Source organism: Crocodylus siamensis, chromosome 1 (genome assembly GCF_052110815.1).
Source record: "Crocodylus siamensis isolate JL-2025a chromosome 1, ASM5211081v1, whole genome shotgun sequence".
NCBI lineage: Eukaryota > Metazoa > Chordata > Crocodylia > Crocodylidae > Crocodylus > Crocodylus siamensis.
In genome coordinates, this window is record NC_143395.1 from 354,841,636 (window position 1) to 354,861,187 (window position 19,552).

The 19,552-nt window shown below is 41.9% G+C and overlaps 1 protein-coding gene across 2 annotated transcripts in view; it reads left to right on the forward strand.

Annotated features, from left to right (window-relative positions):
• The window catches only part of DIAPH3 (diaphanous related formin 3), a 485,008-nt gene that overhangs the window by 339,756 nt on the left and 125,700 nt on the right, over window positions 1-19,552 (forward strand). For both annotated transcript variants that reach the window (XM_090024704.1, XM_090024695.1), the window contains 2 exons: window positions 13,859-13,954; window positions 14,405-14,464. In XM_090024704.1, coding sequence (XP_089880830.1) covers window positions 13,859-13,954; window positions 14,405-14,464 — 156 coding nt within the window. The remainder of the gene's footprint in view (window positions 1-13,858; window positions 13,955-14,404; window positions 14,465-19,552) is intronic.

Below are 19,552 nucleotides of genomic sequence, written 5' to 3' on the forward strand. Positions count from 1 at the left end.
TACAGTGTTATAAGTCAGGAGGTGTCAATTATTATCTACCATCATAATAGCTGGCAATCCATCATGATGAAAAGGATCCCCTAGGACACACCTTTGTTTCCCCTTTTTTGTTTTTCTTATAAGGCGTCCCATGGGTTGAACTTTCAAGTAAAGTTTACAATGTCCTTCATTTATCAGTTTTTCAACTTATATGTTGTCCTCCTGCTAGCAGGATTATTACTTCTTTACATCAATTAAACATGACTATCAACTTAGACAAGATCCAACTCGGATATAAATTCTGCTTAACTGAGTACTGTTTATCAATTACTTTGGAGTCAGTCCTGCCGCCTTTGCCCTGGATTCTATTTCTCTATTCCTCATTTTCTTCCTTGGGTGTGGTTCTTCTTCCTCAGGACTTGCAGCAACTTCCCTTCTCAATCACCTTCTTTTCTATTTCTTTTTTCTTATTTATTAAAGACTTGTCGGACCAGTTACCAGACACGCCCTAAACAACAACAACCACCCAGCCTCAATATCCTCAGCATGGGAGGAGAGTTTCCAGCTACCGGTTTTTCTCTTCTAGAAGACTACCTCTTTAGATTCTCTTGCTAGAACCTCTCTGTCTAGTAAGTCCCTCTGGTCCTCTTCACTCTCTGCAAGCCTTTTTTGTCACTTTTTCTCTCTCCTCTCCCTGTTCGTGTTTTTTCTTTCCCCGACTCCGCCCCCTCCCCCTGTCTCCATTTCTCACTGGCCCTGCCTCTCTGTCCTGCAACTCGCCCAAGCGTAATGGAGCAGCTGCTCCGGAACCTCCGCTGTCCTCTTGTTCTTTCATCTTGTTCTTCCTTGGACCTTTCTCCTGCCATGAGTCTTTTGTTTATTCCCACTGTCTCTTCAGAGCTACATATCCTAGCATGACTTAGCCACACTGGTCCAATGGATTACTTGCACTCAGGACAAACCTTGGACTTGGACTTCACACGATATAGCTCACCTTTATAGTGCTATACAGAATTTTGAGTCCTTCCAGATCTCTTAAGGTCAGTTCCACAAACACTTCAGAACTTAGAGTAAAAGTTGAGGCCTTTCTTTCATGGTAAATCCATTAAATATAACAAGTGCTTTAGTGCTGGAATTTGGTTTGACTCCTGGTGTTGTTTTCATTTACTCTAATGGTCTGAAGTAAGAATCTACAAGTAAGATAACATTGAATCTTGCATCTGCGGAGTGGATGATAGGCTTCTCTTATATTCTTTGTAAGATCTACCACATGATTTACTTCCTTATTGAGGAAAAAAGAAAAGATCACAAAGGAAATTGAGATTTACTCTGAGCTAAATGCTTTCTCCTAGAACAGCAAAAGACTTAAAGAGTTATTTGTCTCCTGTCAGGTTTTAAGAATAAAAAGTCTATTAATTTACCTATTGCCTCTGATACAAGTTTGGATCTATAGTCTGGCATTACATTAGACTGAGATCTTGATTGGTTGCCATTATATCATAGACATAGATTTCATAGACAACTGGGCTAGTAGGGACCTCAGAAGATCACATCCAGGGGCAGGAAGTCAGCTAGGGTCAAATGTTCCCAGCAAGATAAGCATCCACACTTTAAAAAAAAAAAAAAAAAAAAGACTGTAGAGTAGATGCTTGCACCACCTCTGGAGGGAGTCTATTCCAGGCCTTGGGGGCTCAGACAGTAAAGAAGTTTTTCCAAGTGTCCCGCCTAAAATGGTCTTGGAGGAGTTTGTGACCATTGAACCTTCTCATCCCTTGGGGCGCACTGGTGAACACGCATTCCCCCAAATACTGATGCTCACCGCTTGTGTACTTACAGGCTGCTACCAGGTCACCCCTGAACCTGCACTTTTCCAGGATGAAGTGTCCCATGGCTCTCACCCTCTCTTCATAAGGCCTATTTTCTTGCTCTCTGAACACGTGCGTGGCTCTTCTCTGGACTCTCTCAAGCTTCTGCACATCCTTCTTGAACTGTGGAGCACAGAATTGGATGCAGTGCTCCAGCTGCAGCCTCACCAAGGCAGAGTACAGCAGGAGGATGACATCCTGAGATTTACTTGAGAAGCATCTATAGATGCAAGCCAGATTTTTGTTCACTTTACCAGCTGTGGCATCTCATTGGTGGTTCATGTTCATCTTGTGGTCACTCATGACCAAGTCTCTTTCAGTCTCGGTGCTAACAAGTGTATATAGGCCCATCCTAAAAGCATGCTGCGTGTTCTCCCCCACCCCCCAAAAGTGGAGTACCTTGCATTTATCAGTATTGAATGTCATCAGTTTTCTTTCCACCTACTTTCTAAGCCTATCCAAGTTAGCCTGGATCACCAGCCTATCCTCAGGTGTGGATACTCTACCCCAAAGTTTGGTGTCATTGGCAAACTTGGCCAGTTCACTTCTGACACCAGTGTCCACATTGTTGATAAAAACGTTAAAGAGAACTGGTCATGGAGCACCATGATGACTTGCTTCCATCGGCTACCACTCTCTGGGTCTGGCCCCAGAGCCAATTCCCCAGCCGTTGGACTATGATGTAGCCAAGGCCATGGTTGGCCAGTTTTTCCATGAGGAGATCATGGTACATCAGATCAAAGGCTTTTTTAAAGTCCAGATATATGATGTCAATATATATCTCCCTTGTCCAGGTGATATGTCGATGTAGGGGGGCAGTCAGGAAGGCCAAGGCAGAGATGGAATTAGGACTAGCTTCCCAGATTAAGGACAATAAGAAGTCCTTCTTTAAATACATAGGGGGTAAAAAGAAGGTTCTGGGTAATGTGGGGCCCCTGCAGGACGCGTTGGGAAATTTGGTCATCACACCAGATGACAAAGCTAACAAGTTTAACAATTTCTTTGCCTCCATCTCCCTAAGTAGGGACCAGAACAGTCACCTCCCTGCTGGGCCCCCCTCAAGCCCCAGGGGAGGCATACCTGGGACAAGGGTTAGTGAGGAACTAGTTAGGGAACTTCTGGAGGGACTGGACGTATTCAAGTGAGCCAGTCCAGAGGATCTCCACCCTAGAGTTCTAAAGGAATTGGCCGAGGTCATTGCAGAACCCCTGGCACGGCTTTACAAGCACTCGTGGTGCTCTGGTGTGGTGCTGGCGGACTGGAAGAGGGCCAACGTGGTTCCCATCTTCAAAAAGGGGAAGAAGGAGGACCTGGGAAACTATAGGCCAGTTAGTCTTACCTCTTTCCTAGGCAAGCTGTTTGAGAAAATTATTCTGGCACACATCCCCGATGGGCCAGCAGGGGACTGCATGCTTAGGGGCAACCAACACAGGTTCATCAGTGGCAGGTCCTGTCAGACCAACCTGGTGGCCTTTTACGATCAGATCACCAAATCACTAGATGCAGGGGTAGCAGTGGACATAGTCTTCCTGGACTTCCGGAAGGCTTTCAACACTGTCTCTCACCCCATTCTCATTAAGAAACTGGGGGACTGTGGTGTAGACACCCACACAGTCAAATGGGTCGCCAACTGGCTGGAGGGCCGCACCCAGAGGGTGGTAGTGGATGGGTCCTTCTCAACCTGGAAGGACGTGGGCAGTGGGTTTCTGCAGGGCTCAGTCCTCGGGCCCACACTGTTCAACATCTTCATCAGTGACTTGGATGGGGGGGTAAAAAGCACCCTGTTCAAATTTGCTGATGACACTAAGATGTGGGGGGATGTGGGTACACTAGAAGGAAGAAACAGGCTACAATCGGACCTAGACAGGCTACAGGGGTGGGCGGATGAGAATAGGATGGGATTCAACACGGACAAGTGCAAGGCCATGCACCTGGGGAGGAACAACCGGCACCATACCTACAGGTTGGGGAACTCCCCTCTTGTCAGCACAGAGACGGAAAAGGACCTTGGAGTCATTGTTTACTCCAAGATGAACATGGGCTGGCAGTGTGGGGAGGCAGGAAAGAGTACTGGGGTCAAACGACCCCAGCAAGTTGTACATCTACCCTCCTCTTAAAGACCCCCAGGGTAGGAGCCAGCACCACTTCCCTTGGAAGTTGGTTCCAGATCCTAGCCACCCTGACCGTGAAGTAGCGCCTCCTGATATCTAGTCTAAATCTACCCTCTGCCAGCTTGTGACCGTTATTCCTGGTCACTACTGGCAGTGGTCGGGGGAACAGAGACTTCCCCAGTGCCTGCTGGTCCCCTCTGACTAGTAATTCACCCTCACCCTGGGTGTCCCGCATCATGCTAAGCAGGGCAGTCCCTTTGGGCTGATGAAAAGCCAACAGGAAGTACCCATTATGCACATCGGCTTTTTCCTGGGTGTCAGTTGCCAGTTGTCCCATTTGTTTAGAAGGGGTCCAGTGCTTCCCTTGTTTTTCTTCTGACTCCCCACATATATGAAAAAGGACTTTTTATTGTCCTTGATACGTGTAACCAGTTGAAGTTCAGTTGTAGCCTTGGCTTTTCTGGTTCACTTCCTACAGATATGAACCAGTGCAGAATACTCTACTCCTCCTTTGTGGTGATTTCCTATCTTCCATCCTTTTTAAGCCTCTCTTTTTAGGTGTAGGAGGGCCACAAGTTCCCTGTTGAACCAGGGGGTTTGTTGTGCCCTTTTGCTACCTTTTCTCCAAGATGGAATGGGCATCCCTTGATCCTTCAGGATCTCTTCCTTAAGGAGCAACCACTCCTCTTGAACTCCTCTCCCTGTCGAGTCGTAGCCCCTTAGGGCCTCAACAATAAACTTCATGAGCTTATCAAAGTCGGCTTTCCTGAAGTCAAGGACTTCGGCATTGCTGCCTGATTTGCCAGCTTTGTGATGGATAGTAAAAGTGATCAGCTCATCGTCACTGTCTCCCAGCTTTCCTTCTATTCTTAAGTTGCTGACTAGATCATCTCCTTTAGCTAGTACCAGGTCCAGCAGCGCTTTACCTCTTGTCAGTCCATAGACTTCTTGTGTCAGGTAGAGCTCATCCATGCACGTGAAGAAGCTTTGTGACCACTTGGATTTGGCCAAGTGCTCTTCCCGTGAGATGTCCAGGTAGTTGAAGTCTCCCATGACAAACATGCACCAAGAGCATGTAGCCTCAGCCAGTTCCCTGGTGAATTCCTGGTTGAGGTCTTGTTCCTGATTAGGAGGTCTGTAGTAGATTCCTACCATTGTGTTCCCTGTGCCATGTTCCCCATTTATTTTAACCCAGAGGGTCTCCAGTTGTCCTTCCTGGGTGCCAGTGTCAGCTTGCAGTGATATGTAGCTTTCCTTACATAGAGAGCTACACCCCCACCGCTTTTTTCTGCACAATCACTCCTGTACAGGGTATAGCCATCTATACGTGTGGCCCAGTCATAGGTGGAGTCCCACCAGGTCTCTGTTATCCCTATGAGATCATAGTCATTCATGTTTAGCAGGAGGACCATTTCTTCCTGTTTGTTCCTCAAGCTTCTGGCATTGGTGTACAGACATGTAAGCAGCCTATTGGAAGCCCTAGGCTTCCTTGCATTCCCAGGACGACACAGTTCCAGGGCTAGGGTAAGAGTGGATTCCCTTGGGTGCCCTAACCTGTTGGTTTTGTAGTAGTTGCATAGCAGGCTTGCTTTGGTGGTTGTCCACCCACCCCCCAGCAGGCTGTTTAAAGCCCTGTCAACCAGGGCAGCCATTCTGGGTGAGAAAAGTTTCCTCTCCAGTGAAGTGAGGTGGAGGCAGTCTCTTCCCAGCAGACCACTGCCTCTCACCAAAGAGTGGGCTGTGATCATGGAAGCTGAGGCTTTCATGATAACACCAGCGCCACAGTCTTCAGCTGACAACCTCGATTTGTCTCTCCCTCCTCAGCCCACAACCCATAACTGAGAGGATCAAGGAAAAAGCAGCCTGTGCCCCCAACCCCCTAAGTCTCACTCCCAGAGCTCTGTAGCCGCTTATGACCAGGCTGGGATTGCTCCGATCTGTGTCATTTGTGCCCATATGGATAAGAGCTGGAGGGCTGGATAAGTTTGGGATCCTCTCCACTACATCTTGGATACAGGCCCCCGGAAGGCAGCAGACCTCCCGTGCTAAGGGGTCAGGGTGACAGATTGCTCCCTCAGTCCCCTTCAGGAGTGAGTATCCCACAATGACTACTCCTGTGTTTCAGCTTAGGGAGAATAGAAATTATAACCGTGAGTGAACCTCCCTTGCCTGCAGGAGCTGGCAGGTCTGCATGCTCTGCTGGGGCTGTAAGAGGTTCATACCTGTTACAGAGCTCCAGAGGAGAGGGGACCCTGGTGCAGCGGGCCTTAGGGCTCTTAACCACCTTGGTCCAGCCCCTTGGCTGGACAGTGTGGGAGATCCTCAAGTCCTTCCTTGTCCTGGAAGGTGACCTTAATCGACCCTCAGCCTTCATGGGGTGAAGGGCCTGGCAGTAGGAGTTGATCTCCTGCTCGCCATCCCTGATGGCACACAGTCTTTGGTGCCTCAGAGACTCCAAAGTGGAGCAGACCTTGCAAGGGGAGGTGACCATACTCCTGGTCCCATGTGCCTGGAATCATGCCAAGCAGCCCCCACAGCTGAGCGCCAGAGGCTTTGTCTGTGTGGAGCCCAGAACCATAGTTTCTGTCTGGGTGGAGACCTCATAAGTGCTAGAGGGAGAGGTCTCAGACTCCTTGGGGTGTGGTGTGTGCCCATCCACATTGCACCAGTGGTAGTCCGGCCACTGCTGTGCTAACCTTCCCTTGGAGCACACTGGCAGATCCTCGGACCTTCTTGCTCACCCTCCTGCACGAACTCCCACGCTAACTTGCACACCAGCCCCAGAAGCACGCCTGTCTGTACGTCCTGTTTGCACGGCTCTGGTCACGTGCCTCCCTGTGGTGCTAGGAGAAGTAGGACCTGGGTGAGGGGGGCGTGACCCTTCTCAGCTCCTCTCAGCTGCCATCCTGCAGCTGGGCTAAGTCCCTCTTACCACATGCCCCTTCTTATCTCTGGATAGGCCGGGGCTCATTGGGGGTCGTCTTGGGGGATCCCGGGGCTTATGGGGGCTTCTGCCCATGTGTCTCTTGCTGGAGCTGGGGCCAGGTGCAGCTTCTGTCATTTTTTAAACTGATCACTTGTGCAGAAGGGCCTGCTGGCACCACACTCTTGGGAGTTGGGGGTCCCTCCCCCCACTGAAGGAGGGGACAGGTGAGTGCCCCCCCTTACACTGACTCACATGCCAGGCAACTAATCATGTGGCTCCCTGGGGGGCTGGGCCAAGTAAGAGCGGGGAGTGGGACATGACCTTCTTTGCCTCCTCTCAGCTGCCTCCCTGCAGCTGGGCTAAGTCCCACCCACCACAGGCCTCTGCTTACCTCTAGGTAGACCGGGGGTCGTCGGGGGTCCTGGGAGAACAATGGGATTTTGCCCACACGTCTCTCGCCGAAGCCGGAGACCAAGTGAATAAGTACTAGGGCAAGTGATAAAGTGATGCTCCATGCAAGTCATAGTGGTGCAGATATGAAGACACTTACCTATCCAGATACCCTGTTTGTGAACCTGATGCAGGTTTGGTGGTTCCTTTCTGGTACCAGATGACATGCTGTACATTACCTATATTACAGGAATCCATGCCCTCTTAAAGGTCAAAGGAAGCTTCATACATAGGATCTGGTACTCCTAGACTCTAAAGATTTGCGTTGATTCCATGTACATTATTAAAAGAACTATGTGACTCAGTGAATACCTGAAGCCTAATTAGACGTTTCCTAATGATAAATGTAGAAGTCATTTATCTATCCCTTCAAAAGGTGCTATTCAGATTCATAAACTGGAAGTTACAGTGGTTTCAATATTTTAAAGTTTCTATCCATGGGCATCTGTACATGTGTTTGCACCGCAGTGCCAGGTGCTTTTAAAAGTGGCCAGCGCTGCGGCACATGCAGTTGTATAAGTGAAGAAATGTGTGTCAGCACTGAGAAAATGGCAGTGGCATGCTTTTCAACTAAAACACTTCGAAGGTGTTCAAAAGCTTACTGCAGCCATTTTCTGTGCACTAATGTGTATTTCACCACTTATGCAACTCCATGCAATGAGTCTGCTCCAACCTGCCAGGTCTCCAGCATATCGCAGGACAAAAAAGTGTGTGTATAAATGCCCCATTTCATTAGGAGAGACCTCTCATTCAGTGGTCAGTATGCTGGAGTCCTTACTCTTTCAGTTTTAGAAGTAACATTACGCTTGTCAAATCTATTTAGAGTATTAGGCCGTGTCCAAGAATGCTGTCAAAATCTATTGGTTGTCCTAATACAGAGGGACTGTGTTTTTTTTTTTCTAAATGTACTCAGCTCTTGACTCATTTGTGGTGTCTGTAGCTGTTCAGGAGGAGACAGGGAGGCCTGTGCAATCCTGGTTTCAGGACTTAGCTAAAGCTTTGGCATACGTATTCTTTATAGTTGTATCAAAGACGATCCTTTCTTTAAACACGCAGTCTGGTCCCAAAAATCAGAGCAAATGTGATCCCCACAGTCTCCTAAAAGGTATACAAGAGAGATTGCTTTTCTTTATACTACGTAAATATTGTTGTAACAAAACTGCTTGCTAATTTTTACTTTCTTCAATCCATACTTTGAAAATTTATCTACAGTATCTATATTGAAGAAGGAATGAATGACCTTAATGCTGTGCTAGCCACCTTTCTTTGCACAGTAGGTCATAAAGACAAGGTCACAGGGAGGTCCTATTCCAGATTCATGCCTGGTTTCAGGTTTCCACTTATCTTGATGTACCCACTCCTAGCACTAATGGAAATTTACAAAGCAACAACTTGCAACTTTGTGCTTCTTGGATTCAGCATTGTACTTAGACACTAAGTCTAGAAAAAACGCTAAATGAGCTCCTCAGTCTTTATCCCTCTGTTGAAGCACACTTGTTAATTTTCCAAGGGCCCTTGAGGAAGAAAAATATTATTTATCTCTTGAGGATTACTTATTCATTCATTCTTTATTCTTTCCCACTTCCCCATCTACCTTTAGAAGTTATATAATATCAGGACCACAAACCCTGGCGAAAGGGTTTGAAACATTTGGAGGAAGTGTATATTATTCCCTTAGTGTTGATGTCAAACTTGTGTGAGGTATCTTGTGTACCGCCAGTGGATTCAGCTCCTCAAAGCAGTTCAGCCAAGGACATAGTTTCCTTCAAATGAAAATATACAGACTCAGAAAAGCAATTATTACTTGTAGGAAGCCTTTGTTTCTCTCACATTGTATAGAGGCTTTTGATGAGTTAGTGGAACAGAGAATGTTAAGACCTACCAGTCTTAACCTTAAGAACTTTTTTCTTAAGGTTCACGGTTTGTTTATGCCTTTGCATCATTTTTCTCTTAAAATGGGGGAAGAGAGGAGTTTTCTTTTACTGAAAACTTCCCCAGCCCAGTTGCAGTTATGACGACAGTATATGAACAATAGAAGGAAAAAAAAGATAGATGTTTGATACTTAAGAAGGCAACTTTATGGGTTGATCTTGTCAGTTAATTACAGTATAACAAAGAGCTGTATCTAATTGCCATGTCATCAATTAGATCCCAATGGAAACTGACAGTATAACTCCCTGGTCTCAGATGAAGTTCTTTTATTGCACAGCTGGATTAGGCAATGTTGACAGCACATGTGTTAAATTATTCCTGAGTTGTTGCTCTGAAGTTTGACTAGCACTTGTTAGAAAAGATTTGCAGCATTCTGAGATAGCCAAACCTAAAAGAAAAAAAGTTCATGTATAATCCCACTAAGTAGATGTTATTTTTCTGGTAAATGGACTTATGCCATCTTTAATGTGAATTCTACTATTTCTTTTGAAGAAGGCTTTTTAGTTTTTAGAAAATTAAGGGTGTTTTAATAAATTGAAATTATTTTTTCAATTTTTGTCCAAAGTAATCATGTAGCAGCAGAATATTTCATGTTTAAATAAACTACCTAATAACAGGGTTCATACTGACATATAATTAGTCACTAATTATTCAAAGTATGCTAATTTTAGATTAGCACTTTACATGCAAGAACTTGTATTCTTAATGTAGAAAGAGTCAGTGTCAGGGGTACTAACACCAAGGATCTTGTACTTCTGCTTATGGAGAATTGGTATCCCTGATATAGTAATGCTTACTATTTTTGTTGCTCTCGGTTTTAAATTTATTTATAGTTGATTTTGCACTGAGATACTGAGGTGTGCTTTAGGTGACTACTTAGCAACTGTTCTGGCAGGTGTACTGGTTTCCACATAGGATGGGTGGTATTTCTATAGCAGGTGTAGATATTTTAACTAGCTGTGATCTGAAAGTGCATGCAAGCCCCATGTACCCTGAAGGCAGGGAAACGGATTATTTCAGGTTTTAGAAAAAAGCAGAAGGTGAACCAACTGTATTTATTTACAATTCAGTTTAAGTAACATTTTCCAAGTATTAGAGCTAATAGTGAAAAGTTAACATGTTAGGGGAAATTGTTATGATGAGCCCCAAATCAAAGAACCCTCCGAGCTGTTGGGCCAGAAATGAAGTGCTACTTAGACACAGGCAAGTTATGAGGCAATTAGTTTCAATTAAATTGGCTAATGCATGCCAGTCCCATCAGCCGTATTCTTTTGAACAGTTAGCACTGCGCCTTGAAGCACCAAATTCTCTCTTACAGAATTGGAATAAACAAGGCAATCACAAAGGGGTGATATTTTTTGGACTATTGTAGCTGCTTACAAGTCGACTATGATTACTAGATCTGGAAATACGAAGTTGGCAGTTGGTTGGTTTGAATGGTAATTTAAGGCTAGAGAAACTATTCCAACAGTCCACAGGAATTTGTCGCAGTTGGTTTAAAAGTTTGGCAGGCAATATTTTTGGTTTTGAGTGCATTAAAAATGTCTGCTGTTAAAAATCAATAAAAAAAAAAAAAAAGTCTGCTGTTTTTTGCATTGCCATCTAACAAGATATTCTTAGTAATAGTGCCTACCGTAGTTGAAAACACCTATGAAATATTGCAAACTGTCTTGATTAATTGAACTTTTGGGGCTAAACTTTCAAATTTGTTTGCATAAGTTATTACTTCTATATATAGGTATATGTAGATTATAAATCGATAATTGTACTGTGTGCTGATTCAGAGTATACCTACACTAGTGGCTTGTGTTAGCAGTGGTTCCCAATCTGTGGTATGGTACCACCAATGGTATGCAAATAACCTGTCAGTGGCACACGTTAACAGATTTATTATAAGTACTTTATATGACAAAAATTGCTGATGGTACTTAAGATTGAACTGAAAAATTCACTGGTAATACTTAAGGTTGTATCGTTTTAAATTAGTGGTGCACAATCTGTTGGAGTTTGGGAAGTGCTGTGTTAGAGAGTACCACAGGGAAGCATATCACATTCATTCAGTGCTTGCTAAATGCTGAATAAGTGTTGGGCGTAGGTCAATAAACAGTGTTTTCGTTGTGGCTATTAGATCAGTACTGGGCACATGCCGGTATGTATACACAGTACTAAGAGTTAATTGGCATGTGTGCAGTGCCTTTTTATGGTGGCTACATGACAGCTGTTTAATGGATAGGTGAAAGCTAAGTAGGCATGTCATGCTTTATTGTGGCTCTCCTTAGCATCCCTAGTCCAGAGGTGGCAAAACACAAAAATCGGAGACAAATTCCTTACAAAAGAAATCAAAATACAGACATTAGTATCCAGCTGTTGGCACAGAAATTAGAAAATGTGGGTCTTACTGTGTGTCTTTTGGACAGAAAAAATTACTTATTGATTCTTTTGTGTGTGGTGATTCAGTTACTTAGTTTGCAGATATATCTATACCAAAGGAAAAGGACCAGAAAAGTTGTTTTTGCACCGCCAGGTTTCTTTTTCTATTTATTATTGATGAGCCATTTGAAATGTTCATCTATAACCAAATTTGTATCTACAACCCAAGTGTGAAAAATGAATAGCACCTAATATTATTAATTATTTTATTATCAAAAGTTCTGTTCCATTAATTACAGTAGTCCTAGTTAATTATTTAAAACCTACATTAAGACACATAGTGCAGAATGTAGTAGTAGATTATACTCTAGTTGTTTATCTTTTTGAAGTGTTCTTAATTCAATACTTTCCCAAGTAACTATCAAATCTATTGGTTTGTTAGGTTTGTTTATGGTCTAATATCTTGTGCTAGTAGCAAATGTTGTATTGTAAGGAAGAGATGGGATTCTTTATTTTTTCGCCCTTAACAAATGTGAAATATTGGCTCTTAAACTGCCACAACTGAGTATTGCTGGATCATTGAAACTTCCATATTCTGGTGGTAAGGAAACCACCTTTTGCTACTGTTTGACATTAAAGATGGGCTTAAATTCATCTGGAAAAAAACGTCTTAAGCTCATTGAGCTTTGTTCAGCATACTTAATCAACATCTCATTTGATTTAATCAACCCAATTATTACCTCTTGTAGCAGCATCCCCTCTTCCTGTCTCTTTCCCTTTGTATAATCTTTTCTCTTTACCAATCCATTCATAGCATCTGATGGAATAGGTTGTTGACTGAAAGCTCATGCCTCTCTGAAAAGTTAGTTTCTAAGGCATTGCCCTGCCCTACCTTCTGTCTGATTTCAAGCTAACGTGGCTAGTCACCTTTCTGGTCCACCTATAAATAACAAATAGGCTGTTGGTACAACAGAGAATTTTTAATTCATTTTAAAATAGAATACTGCAGCCTTTGTTGTGATTGTTCAACATGGTAGTCAGGCTGAAAAACTGGCATTTTATTTCTCCTTTTTAATTGTTTTATTCAGGCAAATTTAGAAAGAGAGCTCCAACAGTGGAATAGCGCTCAAGTTAGGATTATTACATACTTCCAAAAGAAAAAATATACAATTCTCCTAGTGTATTTAAATATCTGAACTCTTTTGAAATAAGCAAAATATTTATCATAGAGGAGTCAAGCTTATGGTTTTCCTTAACATTTTGAAGCAGCTAATATTCTGAAGTAAGTTCATACTTTCAGTGCTAGATATGATGATCTTTGCTGTATGTGCTGTTTTTCAGCTCTAAATTTCAATCCACAAGTTCATTTGTCCTTCTTGCTGTTATGTCATTCCCTCCTGCTTGCTCAAGTGCTCAATCACCTTATCAGATTTTTGTCAGTGCCCCCCATACTGAATGAATATTGCCCTGTATGTTTCTCTCATTTGCTATTTTGCGGAGTTGCAGAGTCTAGTCTGATATAAGCCATACAACAAATGTCGTTTTAAAAACATCTCTTTTATTATAAAGAAAATCCTATTACTATATCTTTTTAAAATAAAAAGTTTTCAAAACATACCTATCTAAAGCTTTTCAGATGCTAAATTAAGTAAGGCACTCACAGCTTATAATAGAAAATATGATACCTCTTTTGAATGCCATGCTCATTCTTTGACTGTAACATGCAATCTAAAGGAAATTACTCTGTAGAAATTGTGCCATGTGCTTGTACTTTTATATTCCATTGTTCTCTTGAGATTTTCTTTACAGAACAGTAACTCAAATTATAATTTTTGTCTGATACAGAAAATCTTTCTTGGAAACAGGCTCACAAGAAATTAGTTTCATGGCAAACTACATGATGTCATATGGTATCATAAAGGGTTCAGAAACAGAATTGTGAATGGAGTTTTATTCCACTTGAAGTTATTGTTGAGTATAACTATAGAAAAGATGGGTGCAAATCAAACAAATTTTGGTCTACTTTACTGCACATCGACACGGCACAAACAGTAATGAGACTGACTTCCTTATGACAGAGCTAATTTATGAGCAAGTTAAATGCCATTTGAAATTTAAAATTACTGATATAGGCACAGGTCATTATTTTTTATGATCGTACATGCTTTGACATTGCTGCAGTAACCCTGAGGGTTTGATGGAATTCCCTCCAACTCTTTTTACAGAAGGTGAGGAGACGGGAGTGATGGATAGTCTGCTGGAGGCCTTGCAGTCAGGTGCTGCTTTCCGAGACCGGAGAAAACGAATACCGAAGCCTCAAGGTGAATATTATACCTGTTTCATGTTACTTTCTAGAGACTTATGACACGGAACATTTTTTGTTTAAAAGCATCTCGAGTCCAGTGCTGCAGGCTACAACTTCTTGAAGTGCCAGGGGCCTGCTTAATACTCTTCTTCCAATGACATATTTCTCAGAGATGCTCATTCCATTTGGCTGATGTCGGTACTACTTTGGAAATCAGTGTACTGAACTTAACATAGCCTGAATATTATGACAAGACTCTTCTATAGAACCATATGCACTTTATCTCTTTGGGGATTACAGTAGTGTAATTAAATGGGAAGTCAAAGTCATAACGTTCTCCACTGAGTCAAATATTTCACTGGTACTAAACACTGCTCTGCTCCCAGAAGTAAAACCAAAAACAAGCAATGTATTAACATCTCTGAACGTTATGTATTACATTTCTTTTGTTTTCTTGCTTTTACAGACATACCACAAAATCTGAGCCCAACCACTCAGAGGCCCGTTCTGAAAGCTTGTAACCATGGTAATAACCCATATTCATAAATTGCATGCTCTTCTTATCTCAGCTTATCGTGTTGACCTGTGCTTTCAGAAGACTGCAGTGATATTTTCAGTTTTCCATAGTATTGGAATAGTGAAATAAAGTATTGGAACTTAGTTGTTTAAGGATAATCTGCCTACTGTACTGCATCCTTAACATGATCACATGCCAAACTGATCTATTCTTTGCTCTTCATTTTAGTTTTTATTTTGTTTTAGCTATAGAATTTCGCTGTGTCTGCCAACACAGTTGCAGCAAAATATCAATAATGGTGGATAAGAGATGTATATGCCTTCACCCCATTTATCTTCATTTGTCAGTTTTTTTGAATAGCAGAGTAGCAGCAGGGTATACCCTACTAACATTGTATTAAGTATTAATTTGATAAAATAAAAGTAATATCGTATCAGCAAAGTGACAGCAAACTAAATGACTGCGTATAAGCAAAGTGACTGCGACAGTGTCACAGAAGACTTCATGATCAAATATTGCTAATAAGCATGGCCCAGAGGTAATTTATTTATTTGCTTAAATTATATCCATGAATTGCCCAATGAACTGATGGGAACTACTTAAATGCTTAAACTTAAAGTCAGGATCCAGGGTCCTTATTTTTAATGCCTGCCTTGTGTTAGATAATAAACATAATGCTGTTACATTATTGTTAAGTGTACAAAGAAGAAAAAAACTTGTTTTCAATCACTGAAATTAGTCATCTCAGTATGAAGTTTTCATACTTGGCATCATTCTTAAACATTTTTAAGTGAAACTTGACAAAATGGCCTTGGCATTTTTTGTTAATTTTTTTTCATCTTTTGGTGGGGAAATGGCTAAGATAACTACTCAAAATAAATGGTAAAGGGGATGCCATCACAGCTTATTGAGGGTTTAATAATTCTTATGTTAGTCGTTATTTTTCTTAAAACATCTGTAACAGGAAGGGACTTATGGGCAGTCAGAATTTAGATAATTGTTTATTAGTGTCATTTGAAGTAAAATTTTCCTAATTTATTATAAAATTGTTACTGTTAATTTTTTTTGGTTGAAATATACATTTCTGCATGAAAATGTTTTTTCTTTTCAGTCACTTGTACTCTGTCCGATGTCATGGTATCATTTTCTAATTGGAAAGGATATTTCAAACATGAGTTGTAGTTTTTTCAGTGTGAGAGCTTTACATTCTGAAAAATTTTAGTTTGATTTAAGGATCTGATAGGTACAATAAGCAGACGGAATGAAATTCATGACTAAGGATTTGACATTCATTTCAAATACTTGTTTAGGAGGTAAAACTTGATAATCCAACTCTAAGTTTTAGTTTGCAGTCACTTTCCTACTTGTTACTAAATTCTCGTTTTCAAGCAAAGTCAGAGTTTTTTCTGTATTGTCAGTTCTGGAAAAGGACAAGAAAATTGTAACCCTACTTCTGATAGATTATGGGTAGGGGTGTACTTAATTCGTGGTTTCATGGAAACTGCGAAAAATAGGATTGCCTGCAATCACTAGGAAACATTGCACTGGCCATGATTTTCCATGAAATAAACCTAACCCCCCCGCCAGTATATTATTCATATAGTATACTGTTTTAGAATGTCCCAATGCTTGCCCCAATACAAAGATAAGATGACAATCGCTGCAGCCGTAGATCATGTGATTGAGAGTTACCGTCTGCTAGTGATGTAGCCTAAGTGAAGGTGCCATTCAGTCAAGTGAAAATGTTTCTATTAAGGTTCTCATTAATTAGTATTTCTAAACTTTTTGTACAAAGTTGCATATCATAATAAATTATGATGATAGTTATAATTTGTATTATATATACATTTATATCTATAATGTATTTAAATTTAGATTTAAATGTAATATTTAGATATATAGTAATATGATAAATTATATAATTTACTTTCCGTGGAATTTGCTATCAAATTATATGGTATAGCCAGTCAGTGGCAAGGGGCAGGACCGCTCGGAAATGCCTGCCAAATCAGCTCTTTGTACTGTGACCAAGCTGCAAAAATTGCTTTGTTTCACCAAAAGTTAAGTGACCCCTAATTATGGGTTGTAGCAGCAAGTTCGGCTTTTTGACATCTCTTAGACTGTAAACTCACTAGTTCTATATTTTGAGCCAAATATGGCTATCATGCTTATAGCTTCTCCTAATTCCACTCATAATTATTCATGCTTGACATTCAGATGGTAATTTGTGGTAATAGTCTGCTTGCTGTGAGTTTATCTTTTAAGACTCTATAGCATAACTTATTCACTAAACAAAACATATATATAATGTTTTTAATTTTATGTTCCTAATTTTTTGGAATGTCTTATATTTAATTCAGTTATGACAGTTTTTTCAGAAGACAAATCCTGGATTTGTTTATGCTATCTTTGTTTTGACTATTTATCACCAACAACTATATATCAGATTTCCCAGGCAGATTTGTGCCTGATGTAGTGATACGGTCCTTACTCTCAAACTTGTCTGTGTAGCTGGTTAGTTACACTGGGGAAGTAATTATCAGACCAAGAATTTTAATTAAAAAAATTAAAAGCTCACTTAATACTCCTCCAATATAGGAGCTAAAGTAATTTTATGGTTAAAAATTAGTAGTCCAAATTCTTTTTTGTTTTTTTTGTCTCTCCTTCTGTTTTAGAAGTTAGGATTATAGGCTGTTCAGTCTCATTTTACAATATAGTACCTATACAAGGAGTATCACATGCCAATTGTTCTAAATTGGAATCATATGTACTAGTAAACTTCAATAGCTGCTTGGTTGCGCATTGATTTAGTATTTGTCCTGAACAAAGCATAGAAACTAATGGATGCCAGAGATTATGTCTCAATGCAGTAAAAGCATCGATCTTATCTTGAACTAAAACAAGGGGGAAATATTAGGGACTGGGACTGAAGGTCAAGTACTTCTGTTGTTTGTCCCTGGTAATGAGGACTAACAGCTTCACCAATAATAGATTTGCTTTGCTAATGCATGTTCCAGGGACATATCTAGAATCAACTCCCTGAAACGCAATGCAGTCAAAGAGAATTATGAGCAAAGCTTGAAAAAATTAATCCACCCATCTGTGTGGGGCAGATAACAATATTTATTGGGCAAGTGCCATCCACTTCTGTCCAATTTAGGTATCATGTAAAAACCAAAGTAGGTGGGTTTTATTTTGGTTTGTTTAGTTCCTTATAGTTAAAAACTGTTTTCCAAATAAGCAGAATATAAATCAGTGAGGGAGGGAGTGGGACAGGGGCAGTGGCTGGGGGCACTGCCCAGCCAGAGCAGTGAATAGGACCCCAGGGCTGGGGTGGGGAGCGGGAAGGATCTGTGAGCAGCTTGTCCATGGGCTCAGCATCCCCATGCTTAAAAATGATGGCAGGGCACTTGAACTAAACCTCATAAAATGAGCTTTATTTCAAGTGCCACCGCCACCATTTTTAAGTGCAAAGGTGCTTTTAAGAGCAGAGCTGAGCGGTGTGAGAGCAGAGGCAGGATGCCTGCTGCAGGCTCGTGGCTCTCTGCTCTGCTGCCTTTGCCCTAGGAGCTGCACACTGGCTACGTGTCCCTTGCCTGTCCAGCAACAGGAAGCACAACTCACCACCACCACCACTGCAGCTGGATCGGCAGGGAGCATGCAGGCAGTGTGCTTCTCTTGGGGCAAAGGCAGCAGGGCAGGGAGCCTGCAGCAGGCAGCCCACCTCTGCCCCACATACAAATCCAGTGGGGGGGCGGGCATGTGCTACCCCATGTTGCCCCGGGGGTGTGTGCAGCGGTGAGGAGCTGTTCCCTCCCTCCCTTCCGTCCCTCTTCCCACCCCAGTCCTAGGGTCCCATTCACCACCCTGGCTGGGCATTGCCCCCAGCTCCTGCTCCTGCCCCACTTAGTCCCTCACCATGGGGGCCTCAATCTGCCCCCCGCCATGCTCCTTCCCTCCCCTATGCCTTTCCCTCCACATACTTACCTGCAGGGAGCCGCTGTCAACACTGCCTAGCTGTATTCTAGGCCATGTGCGTGCTGCGGCTGCACTCATGCACGTGGCATACAGGGGCCCCAGCCAGAAGGCATATTTTATTTATCAGGGAAATTATCGGCTACACTGGCCCTAAGCTCATAGCTGATAATGTTAATTTTCCTTTTATCGGTGACAATATGATATAGTACTGATATATCAGTGCACCTTTAGTATAATGATCAAAAATCATTCTTTACGTTGTCTTAATATAGCGTGCAACACACATCTCACAAAAAGCTGGCTAACTACTTATAATTGGTTAGTCATAGATAATTAACCATCCTTGCCATTCTCCTAGAAGTGGTGTATTAATCAGATTTTACTGTATAACGAAACGTGTGTGTCTTGACAAGGTTGCTTTCTGTCATCTCAGCAAGGAACTCTATTGGACTGGAAAAACTCACTTATTGGAGGACAGTGGTAATGCTGCTCCATATTTGTGATTTGATTTTGGTGGTGTGGGCACTATAGGCAAGCCTCAAGAATTCAGCCACTTGTTATCTAAACTATTTTGGCACGGTGGCTAGCAGGTATTACTTTGGTGTGTGTCCCAGGGCTTCTGCTTACTTCTGTTTGGTAGCTATTGAACTGGTAGATGTACTGAAAATATTGGTATTTTTACAGGCCACACCATAATCATAGAATTATAAAAGTAAAATAACTATATTGAAATTGCATTACTATGTGATAATGCGTTGATATTCAAAGATATAACATATTGCGATGGGAAAAAATAACATAGCAGAAGGTATGAAAGAAGGCTTCTGTGTCTTGGGTTCTGTGGTTCTGAATTTTTTCCTTAACCTGTTTCTACTTGAAAATTGGTTCTCCTGTCTTGGTGAATGACTTTAGTTCTAAATCAAATTTTCTCAGTTAATCAAAGTAAGTCCTTAGCTGTCAAGCTTCTTTAGTTCACATAAAATTACACTGCTTTAAGTTCCACCTTCTTGCTTCTGAACAGCACTGGAGACTGCTGTTGCTATCCGTTTTAGTGGTCAACTGCAATCGTAATGGGAAGGTAGCGTACAACCCCAAGAATGATACTCAGAGAAATGTCTC